The sequence below is a fragment of the Haliotis asinina genome, chromosome 2 (genome assembly GCF_037392515.1).
Source record: "Haliotis asinina isolate JCU_RB_2024 chromosome 2, JCU_Hal_asi_v2, whole genome shotgun sequence".
Lineage (NCBI taxonomy): Eukaryota > Metazoa > Mollusca > Gastropoda > Lepetellida > Haliotidae > Haliotis > Haliotis asinina.
In genome coordinates, this window is record NC_090281.1 from 43,810,331 (window position 1) to 43,823,569 (window position 13,239).

General features: G+C 43.0%; 1 protein-coding gene across 1 annotated transcript in view; it reads right to left on the minus strand.

The window, feature by feature from the left end:
* Positions 1 to 13,239, minus strand: part of LOC137272547 (tetratricopeptide repeat protein 28-like) — a 53,858-nt gene that overhangs the window by 16,342 nt on the left and 24,277 nt on the right. The window contains exons 9-16 of the mRNA XM_067804934.1: positions 10,938 to 11,085; positions 9,889 to 10,061; positions 9,028 to 9,131; positions 7,031 to 7,256; positions 6,680 to 6,765; positions 6,164 to 6,321; positions 5,391 to 5,508; positions 4,921 to 4,989 (exon numbers count right to left, since the gene is read on the minus strand). Of these exons, the coding sequence (XP_067661035.1) occupies positions 4,921 to 4,989; positions 5,391 to 5,508; positions 6,164 to 6,321; positions 6,680 to 6,765; positions 7,031 to 7,256; positions 9,028 to 9,131; positions 9,889 to 10,061; positions 10,938 to 11,085 (1,082 nt within the window). The remainder of the gene's footprint in view (positions 1 to 4,920; positions 4,990 to 5,390; positions 5,509 to 6,163; positions 6,322 to 6,679; positions 6,766 to 7,030; positions 7,257 to 9,027; positions 9,132 to 9,888; positions 10,062 to 10,937; positions 11,086 to 13,239) is intronic.

Consider the following 13,239-nt stretch of genomic DNA (forward strand, 5'->3'; position numbering starts at 1 on the left):
TACCCCCACACCCCCTGGCGGTGGTGTTAAAGACTGGATTAAAAAACTCGGGGAAGGCCTAGCTAAACTGCCTGGTAAAGCCGCCGAAGCCCTTCCCGGCATCCTGGGTAGCATCGTCTCGTGGTTGTTGAGCGCTCTGTCTAAAACTGCCATGTGGCTCAGTCAAAACCTGTGGGCAGCCATCGTCGCCGTGGCGGGTCTGGTGTACGTAGCGGCTAAGAAATCTTTAACCAAATAAGTCCCAAAGTTACCCCGCCAACCACTAGGGCTGTTTTATTATCAATATGCTGCTGTACCCCCACATGCACATGAGGGTGTGTGGTGGACACATTAACTTTAGGCTCCGGAGGTGGCGTCACTATACCCTTTTCACGTGGTGGGATGTGTGGGATATAGGGGGTGTTAATATCGGGGTTGATACCCAACTTTTGGTCCGCCGTGGCTATAACTATTTTGTTGTTATAACCCACCACTTTTTTTATTCTCAGTTGCATATCACTCGGGGCCATGTATAACCCCACGCCGAACACGTAATTGACTTTCGATCTGGCGTATTCTAACACGTTTTGGTAACGGTCGATGGCCCTCGGGAGATCAACTGGAGAATTGATAGCATCCTCAACGTTGGAAACGAATTGTGTCTGAGCGTCGTAAGCAGTTCCCTTACCGAGGATGTTGGAACGCGTCATCGACTGCGCACCCAACAGCGCCCACACGTACGTTCGAATCGAGTCGTTCAAGCGTATTGTACCAGCACGAGTGAATCCTTTCGATGTTTTTGAGATCATTTTAGTCCAGGCTGTGGCTGCATCAGGACTGGTTTGCTTTATACAGCTGACATGGATCTTTTCATTCGTTGTGGGGCCTGTAAATGTATGACGGTTTGGGTTGTATGAACCATCTTTAGAACCGGCATAATATGTTCCGGACCTGTAGAAGTACACGAGAACTATACCGAGACCATGGTTCACACCAGGAAGGCGAAAGTCTTTATTCGTTGGAATCTCAAACTCCCCACAAATACGTTCATAAGCGCGTCTATCATAGGGGTTATTCGTCATACTCCACGCTTTATCTTGGGGAAGAGGAGCACTTATTTCCTTCAATATTCGTCTCGTTTGATAATAAATATGAAACAAAATAACCGCCTTACTCAGTTCATCTATACCGTAGTCTGGTGTCACACCCGACCCTGTCGTCGCACACCACACAGCAAAGTTGAGTTGGTTCTGCCAAAACTGCATTGGGTTTTGATTCCAGTTTACCACCGCCTGCGCGTTATTAACGGACACGATGTATTTTTCAAAGATATTAATAAAGGTTGTTTTAAACCCCGTACCATCTGCATTCACCACGATTTTCAAGTGTGCTAAATCCATATTATAATATATAATTCATATATTATAATATGTACATAACACTTCCAGGAATAACGAGCGGTGAGGCCGTTCAGCTGACGCACGCGATCGATAACACGTCAGGTCAACTCGAAGTCGCACTCTGTGATATCACCTACCTACCGCAATGGACTAACATTAATATCAGCAACAATAAGCTGTTCGTCAGTGGAACTCGCAGTCAGATAACTGACGGCCACTACAGCGTGTGCTCTCTAAACGACGAGGTCTTCAAACCCCTGGGAGCCGAACTCAAGATGAACGACTCAAACGGTACAGTGGTGTTAATCAACAATGGAAGAACCTCCTTGAGGCTCGGCCGACCATTAGCGAGGATACTCGGTATGTCTCCTGACGAGATAAAACCAACAACAACCGTCACAGGCACGAAGTTACCCGACCTAGTACCGTACCGAGAGCTGTACATTCATCTCGATCAGGTGAGCACAACGTACAACATTCAAGGAGGTCACCCTTCCACTATACTGAGAGCAGTGCCGGTGAAAACTGAGAAATTCAACGACGGTAGAACCGAGTCGTTTTCACCACGGCAGTATAAAAGATTAACCCAGGGCAACATACCTGAGCTGACAATATCGGTGTTAGATATAAATCATAATCCTGTAAATATAGGATACCTCAGCTTAACGCTTCACGTAACATGACCAGCGCACAAGGGCCCGGAGTGAAAAAATGCGTCAATATCGGGATCTCCGACCTCGGAGACACGCGCGGTTTCGACGCTCCCGGAGTAGATGGTAAATCGTACGCCTTGCAACTGAAAAACAACATTTACAAACGCGTTGAAGTCACCTCCGGTGGAACCCTAAGTGATATAGTAGATACCACAAGAGCAACAGTCAACACTAAGTACACCCTTGTCAACACCGGTGATAATAATTGGGTAATATACCCATCGTTCGGTGGTAAACTGTTCGACTTAGACGATGTTGAGAGCACTACCGTCGTCAAAAACAAACCATATATGCTCGTCTTCACCGAAGATGACAAGTGGGTGTTGTTACCCGATAACAAATGGTTTCTCAATATTAGACTCGTCTCCCCTTACGTGTTCACGGATAACAAAGACAACCACCTAAACAAAGTCGTGAACAATGGAACCCTGCTCGTGGCTTACGTCCCAACTCAGAGACGTAGCATAGTCGTCAGCCCAGTCAACACTATAGCAGCCCACATGCTATCGAGTAAACCGGCCATGCAAAACGTGAAATTGCAGTTGGTGTCTGAATTCGAAGGCGTGGTCAAGATACTAGAGGATCTACCGGCAAACTCAACATTGTTCATCAAAGTCTACCTAGGGGAACCATCGGGGAATGATGTCGAGATCGTGAAGGGGATCAAACTCGGGTGGGTGAAACGACACCAGTTTCAAGTTTGCAACGTTTACGTGCGGGTGGGTGTCGACTCCAAGACCAGTCTGCAGGGGGTCAACGTGATCGTGGAAAACAAGATATCATTAATCAATATATTCCTGCCTGACAACATACACTTCATGGGTATTAAGTTAACCCCTGAATTATTATCAGAAAACCAGTTGGAAATTATATCGTAATAGTATAATAATGACCAGTCATCATCCCAACACTACACTTAACGACTTAGGAGATACGGAGGGATTCGATCAGCCTGGTGGGGAAGATGAATTATACGTCCTACACTTCAAAGACAACGTGTACAGACTGGTGCTGTTATCAGATTTAAAAGAGCCCAAATGGCTGATCAACTTAACACTCGCCTCACCTTATATCACAATAGATACATATACAAAATATGTCACTAAGATTAGGAACAACGGTATCTGGACCGGGGATTTCGTCCCGGATAGGGCATTCATAGCAACTTCTGAGACCGAAAAAAATAGGTTAATGCCTGGAGAAGACAATAAATTAGCATTTATAAATTATAATCCTAACGTAGGTCTTAGTATAGCCGCCCCTTACACACTCATCATAGAAGTCTTCTTACGGGTTTTAGATAATGAAAACACCTCAAAAGTACACCAAATTTTACCCGGGGTGTCAATACACTGGTTTGATGAACACTTAGATCAATATTGCCGTATTGTTATACAACGGGATACCTACGGGGGTCCTATAAACCGCTTAATAAATCTCAGTGGGGTTTTCATTACAACAGAAAAGTTTATTAGCTTAACACCTATTACCCTGAATACTAGTATACAACTTGTAGACTTCAAATACATTGATAGACTATTAACTGAAACCCAATTAAAATATCTTTTAAAATATATATTATAGGATGGGTCTGTACCCAGTCGTAGAGGAAGTAGCGAAGACATTGGAAACCGTAGATGGGTTCCGCTTGAGGCAGTTATGTGATGTGAAACGCCAATTAGAACAAGACCGTGACACGCGGAAAGCTCTATGTAAGAAGTACAATAGAGCTTTCAATATCGTAGACGGGGCTGACACTACCCTTATGACAACCAGCATGGGACTAGGGGCGGCAGGCGTTGGGTTGTTAACCACCATCGTGGCTGCACCTATAGTGCTAGGTTTTGAAATAACAGCTGGGATAGCGGGGGTGTTAGGGTTGACGCTTAAGTTGGTATCACGCAGACTGCATCGTAAGGCATTGAAACACGATGAGATTAGGGTTCTGGCCGAAGCAAAGCTGAACACAGTGAGTGAGCGTATTTCCACGGCACTCTCTGATAGTAAGATCTCAGAAGAGGAGTTTCGTTCAATCCTATCTGAACTCAAAAAATATAACGAAATGAAACAAGATATTCGATCCAAGTCTCGTAAGTCTGCTATCAGCGAGGACGAGAAAAAAAAGTACATAGCACAGGGGATACAAAAAGCCCAGCAAGCCTTTATTATGAACACCAAAGAGATCGTAGGCGGTTCACGTTAAACTGCTTCATTGATATAAACGTGTATTGATCGTACCGTACGGCACAGTGTTACCTCCTACCAAGGCACAGTAATTACCGCCAACTTTTTTATAGTAGGGGTAATAGTAGCAAGAGCTAATGACCCAACCAAAGCCTTATTTACTAAATAAGGCTTTGTAGAGACATTTCTTGAAAGTGAGCCAGAACCCCCATTCCCTATACTACTTTGGTTGATACATGTCATCGGTTCCCAATTGTGCAGACTGATGCTCATGTTGTTGATCACTGGATTGTCTGTGATCAACCAATGCTTGCCAAAAAAGGCAACTATGCTTGTCGTAAGAGGCGACTAACAGGATCAGGAGGTCAGACTCGCTGACTTGGTTGATACATGTCATCGGTTCCCAATTGTGCAGACTGATGCTCATGTTGTTGATCACTGGATTGTCTGGTCCAGACTCGATTATCTACAGACCGCAGCCATGCATATGGAATACTGCTGAGTGCAGCGTAAAGTAAACTCACTCACTGACTCACATTCTATGCTGATAATTTGATATACTAATCATTCAAACGTAACTCCTTATAAGACTCCAAGCTCTGACTTCAGGTCCACCTATGTGTAACAAGGCAGCAAGGTCTCACCTGGTTTCTGGGCAGGATGAGAGGCGTGAGTGATGGCAGCTTGATGTGATCCATGCCACTGTACTGGTTCTGGAGAAACACAAACATATATCATATGCTCTGTCACCGTCTGTCACATCTTACTTGAAAAAAGGTGTGTGGAATGAGATCAACTTCAGTTGATAACAATCATCTCCACAAATAAAATGATTGTATTATAACTGGATAGACAAGGTTTCCATGCATGGCTAAAGGTCCCAAGCGCTGCATGCTTGATGTGTTTGTCCAGTTTGTATTGGAAGGACAAGGGCACTTATTCTCAAATTGTTCGTAGCCCCAAGAATTCTTATCCTTGATTGTAGCCAATGTGTTCAGAATGGGCTTAAGAAGTTTGTTGGGCTAAGAACGTTTCAAGAAAAGCTAGCCAGGAGAACAGCTTAGGAAGGTGAAGTACTGTACCTATACATTTGTGGTGTCATAACAGTACCTACCTGTCTGCCGGGACTGGGGGACCGTCCAAGGAGGTTGACGTCCAGGCGGTACAGTAACACCTGGCTCTTGTGACAGCTGACAGCCAACAACAGCTGCAGCAGGGATGTCAACAGCTGCCTGGGGATGAGAGAGTGATCATGGATGTATTACAAGGTAAGAGATAAGATTCCCCTATTCTTCAGTTCAAAACCACACTCTTTCAACATTTGACAAAAAATCCATTGGAGTTACATCGGTTGCACTTTCAGCAAACATGCCAAAACAAAACCTGAAGAAATTTCTTCATATTTTTTATGCAGAACAGCCAGTTCATCTTCTAGATGCCAAAATCATGATCATGATGATCTCTCTAAACTCAGACTGTAAGAGGCTCCTGGCTGACATTTGACTTGATCCTTATGTGATGGTTGACCAAGAACAGTCTTGACTAAGAGGATTCAAATCACAGTAAACAATCCCATTTTCAGATCCCTTAAATACAGGGGCAGTATAATTATAATTTTGCATTTATTCCGTTTGCAAGTAAGCTAATCCAGTAGACAATACCTACTTACCATAAAAATGTTTTTAAAAGCTTACAGCATACGATTACCGATGATTGGTTTTGGTTTTTCAGTTTTACTTCCTGACTATATCTATGTGGTCATGTGAAACGTTAGCTTAAACAGATGGATAATGAAGAAAGAGAAATGCACCAGAATATTTTATTATAGTCACTTGGACTCCTTTATCTGCATGGAACATCACTGAACAGAACCACTAATTCTCTTACTTGTTGGCTGGAACTTTGTTAAAGTTGAGCAAGAGGCCAATCTGGTGGAAACCTGCTGAGGTTAACAGTTTCTTCACCTTGGTGTTCTGCCACAGAGGTCGCACAGAAAGGTCAGTGACCTTGAGCTGAAGTTCTGGGGCATGCCTGGTGATACTCAACTGGACAACACAAAGAAAATACCACAATATCCATGATCGCGTCATTGATCACTCCCAGCAACAAATGTCCACATGAACCTACTGGCAAAGCTGGCAGCCTTTCACACATGCTGATAACTTCACTGGAACTTTTACCGTATCACCATTCCATACAAAACTTCACATTTTGTATGGTTTTCAGGTTATGAGGTTCAAGTTTACAGAGAATAGATACAGCAGGGAGCCTGTTTTGTTCCTGGGGACTGCTGTCCCGAGTCTAGTAGAGCAAATGGACATTCCAAAGCTGATTAGCACATATACTGAGATGTCTCACTGTATATTTGTGAAGCCAACATGACTGTATTAACTTGCTACTCACCAGATCAACCAACAGCGAGATGTGATCCTGCTGGAGGGGCAGGATGTCACACAAGGTCTGGCTGCATTCAGCATTCCCAACAATATCTGCAGTCAAACATCATGTGTAAATGATTCAAGTGTGTTACAGCATGCCTTGATTGTACCTAGAGAAGACCATCAGGTTAGAGTGAACTCAATATCAAGAAATTACACTAAAGATTTGGTCTTCCTATTCAAGGCAATGATTATTCATACACAGCTCTCAGCGTAAAAATCAATCTTATTATGTAATGATCACTTTCATCAGTTGAAGCCCTCTATTCCAGTGCAAGCCTCTATAGCAGGTCCCCAATGCTACTGTATTACCCACCTGTGAGGGCTCTGAGTGCATCATAGGCTGGTATTAGCATCTCATCCTTGTTCCAGTGGGGGTAGATAATGTAGGGGTTGGACAGAGAGGCCCCCATAGCCTGGAAGTGGAAGCCCAGCATCGTCAGTAGAGGGACACTACCCTTCCCCTGGATCAGCTCCACCGACAGGTTGGACGTCTGCTTGTTGTTGTCTTCTGTGTGGAGACGCTTCAGAGCAGCATCCAGCTGGGAACACATGGCATTCTTCAGTGACTGGGTTTGGATTGTTTTAATGCCATGTTTGGCAATATTTCAACTGTTATATATCAGCAACATTCTGCATCATCTGTATACAAGGACAGGTAGTCATCCAGCCTATAAGCCACTGTAATATGTATGGGGATGTTGGATCTCTCATTGATACATTTCAAAGAAAAACCTGAGAAAACGTATGCCACTACTTCATCAAATCAGATTTTATGACCGCTATCACTGCCCAAAGATTCCAGGACATCCCATAATAAGTCAGGAGGACCTTTGCATACTTTGACTGACCAATGAAATAAGTACAGCGGCAACTCAAAATTATCCAATCAGAAACCAGCTTCAACAAGTTTTATGGCACTTCCATTTCAGACTCTGCTATGACAGTAGATAATCTGAAAGCATAACAAAAGAAAATTCTGGAATGTGTTATGGCAGTCTGGCATAGCAGTATTTACCTTTTGTTTCATTTTCAGGAGTGTTATCACAATACTGCCCATAACTGTCACGTCAATCTTTTTGAGCTTTCATGATTAGAAAACATATTAAGATTTACTCTTTCACTGTGTGCTATTTCTGACTGGTCAGATGTAGGAGTGAGTGCTCAGCTGGAATGAGATGTCCTGAGATCTTTGCATTAAACTGGGACCTCATTTAAATGAGACCTGGAGATTAAGATGTATTAAATTTACATATACACCAGTGTCTATTCTAGGATGAGCGATTGCGCGATTCGTGCAAATAATGATCAAATTGCCCCTCATAAAAACAACAGAGCGTGAACTGTCATGCATAGTAATTTGCTCCCTACCTAACTTTCAAACAACGTAAGAAAAGACCTTCATCTGGACAAGGATTGACTTTTTAAATCGGAGTCGACCACAGAGTCAAATTCGACTGAAACATGTAAACATAACAGAGTAACCTCCCTTGGTTAAAACCACTATCGCCACTGGGGAAACGAAATTTAATTAATATCAGTATGAAAATAGATCACATTTTTTGATGAAGTTATGATTTGACTAATTAATTAATTGACAACTTTAGACTATGAACTCTAAACATAGTGCACATGTAAAGTGCTTGCAAAACACAGTTTAGCTGATCTTTTTAGAACATCAGTTTGTTTTAGCTTCGGTTTCGAAATCAGACAATATTATCACTTGAAGTTGCAGACAACAAATGAATACAAAATTCTTATTTACAACGGTTTGTGGTAATTTGGCGAGAATAAGGTTATGCAAAAGAATTAAAATAACTGACATTTTTGCACAAAATACCTCTGAGAAAGCAACATTGTGAGCCATGTCTCCCCAGACTGATACATGTGTTAAGGAGACGTGTGAATCAAAAGGCAAGCAAAACCCCAAGACTGACCCCGGTCCCTCCGACACTACAAAAACAAATCAAGTGTTTTTTATGAAAAAAACTGAAAGAATGGCCATTGCTCTCTCAAAATGAGCTTGGTGCTGCTGTGTGACTATTGAAGGCAAAATAAAATGAGCAATAGTTTCACTGGTGGTGGTTGCAGTAACTTTCGTACATCCACGCTATTTTGAAAGATGGTAATACAGGTATTCCCCCCAATATTTTCCAAATCCCCCCTCCCTCTTTTGTGAGGGGGCGACAAATCCCCCCTGGATTTTCAGTTCTAGAATAGACACTGATACAATGTAACAACATCATGTTCTCAATCAGAAGCCAACAATGTGAGCCAGCAGGTCAACTAGGAGATACATGTACAGTCATTTACCAGGTCGATGAGTCCAAGGATGACCTGTGGCTGCTGGTGGTGGTGACGGAGAAGATCAGCGACATGGCACTGTAGACTCTCAAAGTTCTCCGCCTTTGTTGGCACTGAAAGAAAAAGGTGAAAGTGAAGTGATGTCATGGCCTGCTTCAATACATCTAAAAATGTACAGTATTTCTGCAGCACATCTTAATGTAGAATACACCATATACATCTGTACTTATCTGACCTTCTTTCTCAGTTTCTGGATGCTGCAAAATTTGAGATATCAGTTTCAACACGCAGCTAGTCCAGCTCTTCATGGTTCACCTTCATATGGGCAGCATTATAGATTGTGCAACAAAGGTGCACCTGTTACATACTATAGAGACAGTAGTGTGCTATATTAGGACTTGTGATATATTTACACAGCATGCTGGAAAGTACTAGAATCCTACTTTGATGCACAGAATTACATTTTTCTCGCAGTCTATTTTTGAGAACACCAGTTTGCTGCCTATTGCCTCTCAAGTCACATTACATCAAGTCATGAGAAGACTAACATTGTGAGTGATAACTTCCTACCCAGGATATTCACTTGCCCTTCCTTCCATGATGGATTACAGTCTAGAAAACTGAATTTGTCACTCTTTATTGCTGTCACTGTCCTTATATTATATGACCTCTGAATTTCTACTTCACTGTGTTTCATACTGTCATAATAACACCATTGCAGACATCTGTATTGATTCATGAACTTAATCAGTTTTACGATTTGTAATTGCAGCGCAATTCTTTGCTTGTTGTTTCTCACATACACCTCTACATACTGACTTCTGGTAAACTGAGGACAACACATAACAACATGTCATAGTGTGTCCTCACCATGTGCGACAACATTCCTGGGGTTGAGAAACTCTTGACCGGTCTCCTTTTCAACTGCCGCTTCACTGTGGTCCAGCTTTTGGTCCAGCATGGCATGGCGGATCTGGTTGATGCTCACTTCCGTGTCTTTCCCGATCAGAATGAACGGGCACCAGTTGTACACATGCCTGAATCTATAACAAGAAATGAACATTCATGAATTATTTCCATGTTGGCCTGATCTGTTGCTGCCATAAAATCTCCTCAGCTCCTACTGTCTCACCTCTGTTTTTCACCCACTCCCCCATCTCCAACTCACTCAAACTCCATCTCACCCAGTCCTCCATCTCACGAAGTCTCTCATCTCCATGTCACCCAGTCTCTTATCTCCATCTCAGTCAAACTCCATCTCACCGAGTCCTCCATCTCAGCCAATCTCTCATCTCCATCTCACCAGTCTCTCATCTCACCCTCACTTCCATCTCCATCTCACCCAGCCTCCATCTCACCCAGTCCTCCATCTCCATCTCACCCAGTCCTCCATCTCACCCAGTCCTCCATCTCCATCTCACCCAGTCCTCCATCTCATCCAATCCTCAACCTTGCCCAGTCCTTCATCTCCATTTCACTCCAATTCCATCTCACTCAGTCCTCATCTCCATCATACTCCAACGCCATCTCACCCAGTCCTCAGCAACCATCTCACCAGATCTCTCATCTCCATCTCACCCAATCTCTCATTTCCATCTCATTCAAACTCCATCTCACCCAGTCCTCCATCTCACCAAGTCTCTCATCTCCATCTCACCCAGTGCTCTATCTCCATCTCACCCAAACTTCCATCTCCATCTCACCCAGTCCCCAATGTCCATCTCACCCAGTCCTTATCTCCAGCTCACCCAGTCTTTCATCTTTTTCTCTCAAACTCCATCTCATCAAGTTTCTCATCTCCATCTCACCCAATATCTCATGAAATATATAAGACTTTCAATTGCACCTTGGGCTTATGAAATGATCATGTTCTGGTGAAATATTTGTTTCTGGTATGTATGATGTCTTATCCCCCTAACCTGTCATCATGTCTTACAGCCTCCATGCCAGTCCGAACTGCATCGGACAGCAGGCATCCATTTTGCAGTGACATGTAGAAGTGATAATAGAACTTGTCCATAGCATTGTCTGCTACCTGCCACTGGGTCACCATTACACACTGGGCCCCTGGAGAACAAAAATATTTGGCACATTTTGCAAACACTTTATCACATATTTAGTGTTAGAACTGAATCTGTTACTACTTGAATTACGGATGTATGCTTAGTGGTGGAAACAGAAATACAACCCTGCAAAGAAACTGTGGTACAAAAATGGAATATCAGACTGAATAAACATAGTAAAAAATAAAAATGTGTGAGACATATAAAACTACAAGATGATTCATCCTAGCTTCTATTCTTTCAAACGAAATGATGATGCATTTGTTGGCATGAAATAGAAACAAGAAAAACTTGTGTCCAAGGACATGGATGCCCCCCTGCTGCAGGAAAAGAGTTCCCTACACTGAGTGTGCTCTGGTGGATAGACTTAATCCCCTTTTTCGCTATCATCAGAGAAAAAATAAACAAAATTTGTATAAGTTAAAATATCTCTAAACATACTTAAACTATAAAATACAAAAACAAAATAGATGCACACCTTTAGAGTCTCTATAAAAGACGTATGAAAGCTGACTGAGTTTTGTGCAGTAGTTTTTGAGGAGAAGTGGATAAAGTACATCCCCTGCTGTACGGGATGAACAGGATGAATAGAACAAAATTCAACAAAATTCAAGTTCAAACATCTGTAAAAGTGACAAAATGAAGAAACTGTATAACAAAATTATGAAATGCACATCTTTAGAGTCCCTACGAAAGACAAATAGAAGTTCATTCAGTTCTATTAGGCATTAGTTATTAGTTTCACCATCACTTCACCTGAAGAAGAGACTAGGAACTGTCTCGAAACGTTGTGACCTTGTATAATAAAGAAGTTGAATCATAAAGCATTTTTAGTTTGATTCAACTTCTAAATGCCTTTGAAACAACTCATATAGGTATACACTGTCATATCAGCTTAATTGAAAAATAAGCTCCCCAAATAAAGGTAAGTAGTATAGGGAATGGGGGTTTTAAAACACTTCACAAAATGTCTCTACAAAGCCTTATTTAGTAAATAAGGCTTTGGTTGGGTTCCCCTTAGCTCTTGCTACTATTACCCCTACTACAAAAAAGTTGGCGGTAATTACTGTGCCTTGGTTGGAGGTAACACTGTGCCGTACGGTACGATCAATAATTCTTCTCTTACAAAACCCCTACCCGGCCCACCCCTCAAGTAGTACAAGTTAGGTTCGTCGGCTTTCATATCCACTTTATCTATGTTGTAAGTTTTGACTGACCATATAGGATCGGTGGCCCGCTTACGGCTATCGCCCTCGTGTTCCCCCGGCTGGTATAGATACCTCACTAGGGCCCTATCTGGTATCTGTTTCTCCTTCCCACGTAATGGAGCGGCCGACTCTGCAACTATTGATTTTAGTTTGATAGCGTCTGCCGGTTTCTTACCGGTGAGACGGGTGACTTCATGGTTGATTGCCGACACCACCTTGGGTAACCTCGTGACCCATTCAGTCGATCGTTTTCCAGGGGTGACCATCTCCCTAGCATACTGATGGCCGAACAAGCGCTCAGCCAAAGTCCTATTAAATCTCTCAACTATGGCTTGGCTGCGATGGGCTCCGGCCGTGCCACGCCTGACCTTTGTATCGTGTTTGGCTAGCAGTTGTGACACGGCACCCATGAACTCCCGTCCGGGGTCAACTTGCAGCTCTGTTGGCCACGTCAGCGGGCTGCGTTTGTATATGCGTTCGAATCCTCTGGCTACCTGGGCCGAATCTTTCATGGTCAAGGGTTCGGCTTCCTTGTAACGACTGGCTACGTCCACTACGGTTAAGGCATACTTGTACCTCTTGTCGTGGGGTAGGAACAGTAGGTCTGACTGGTGAACGCTATTAGGTATGTTAATACCGAACCTCCTTCTAGGCACGTAGCGTGGTGCCGGCAAATAGATCTGCCACAGGGCTTGTTTTTCAAGCCACGCTTTGGCTTCCTCCGGGGGTACTCGCGCTATTTTAGCTAGCTTATCTACTGCGCTAGCTCCTTTCCAGTACCCACGCAGGCTGTAGTAAATAGCCTCAAATTTTTTCATGTCCATACGCGTATGTGTTTATCCCATCAATAGCTATCCAACGTTTCGTGTCCATAGGCGACAGGGACGTCTTGTTTATAGTCAGTCCGTATATCTTATGTCAATCACTTCTAAGTGTGTTCATTTTATGTC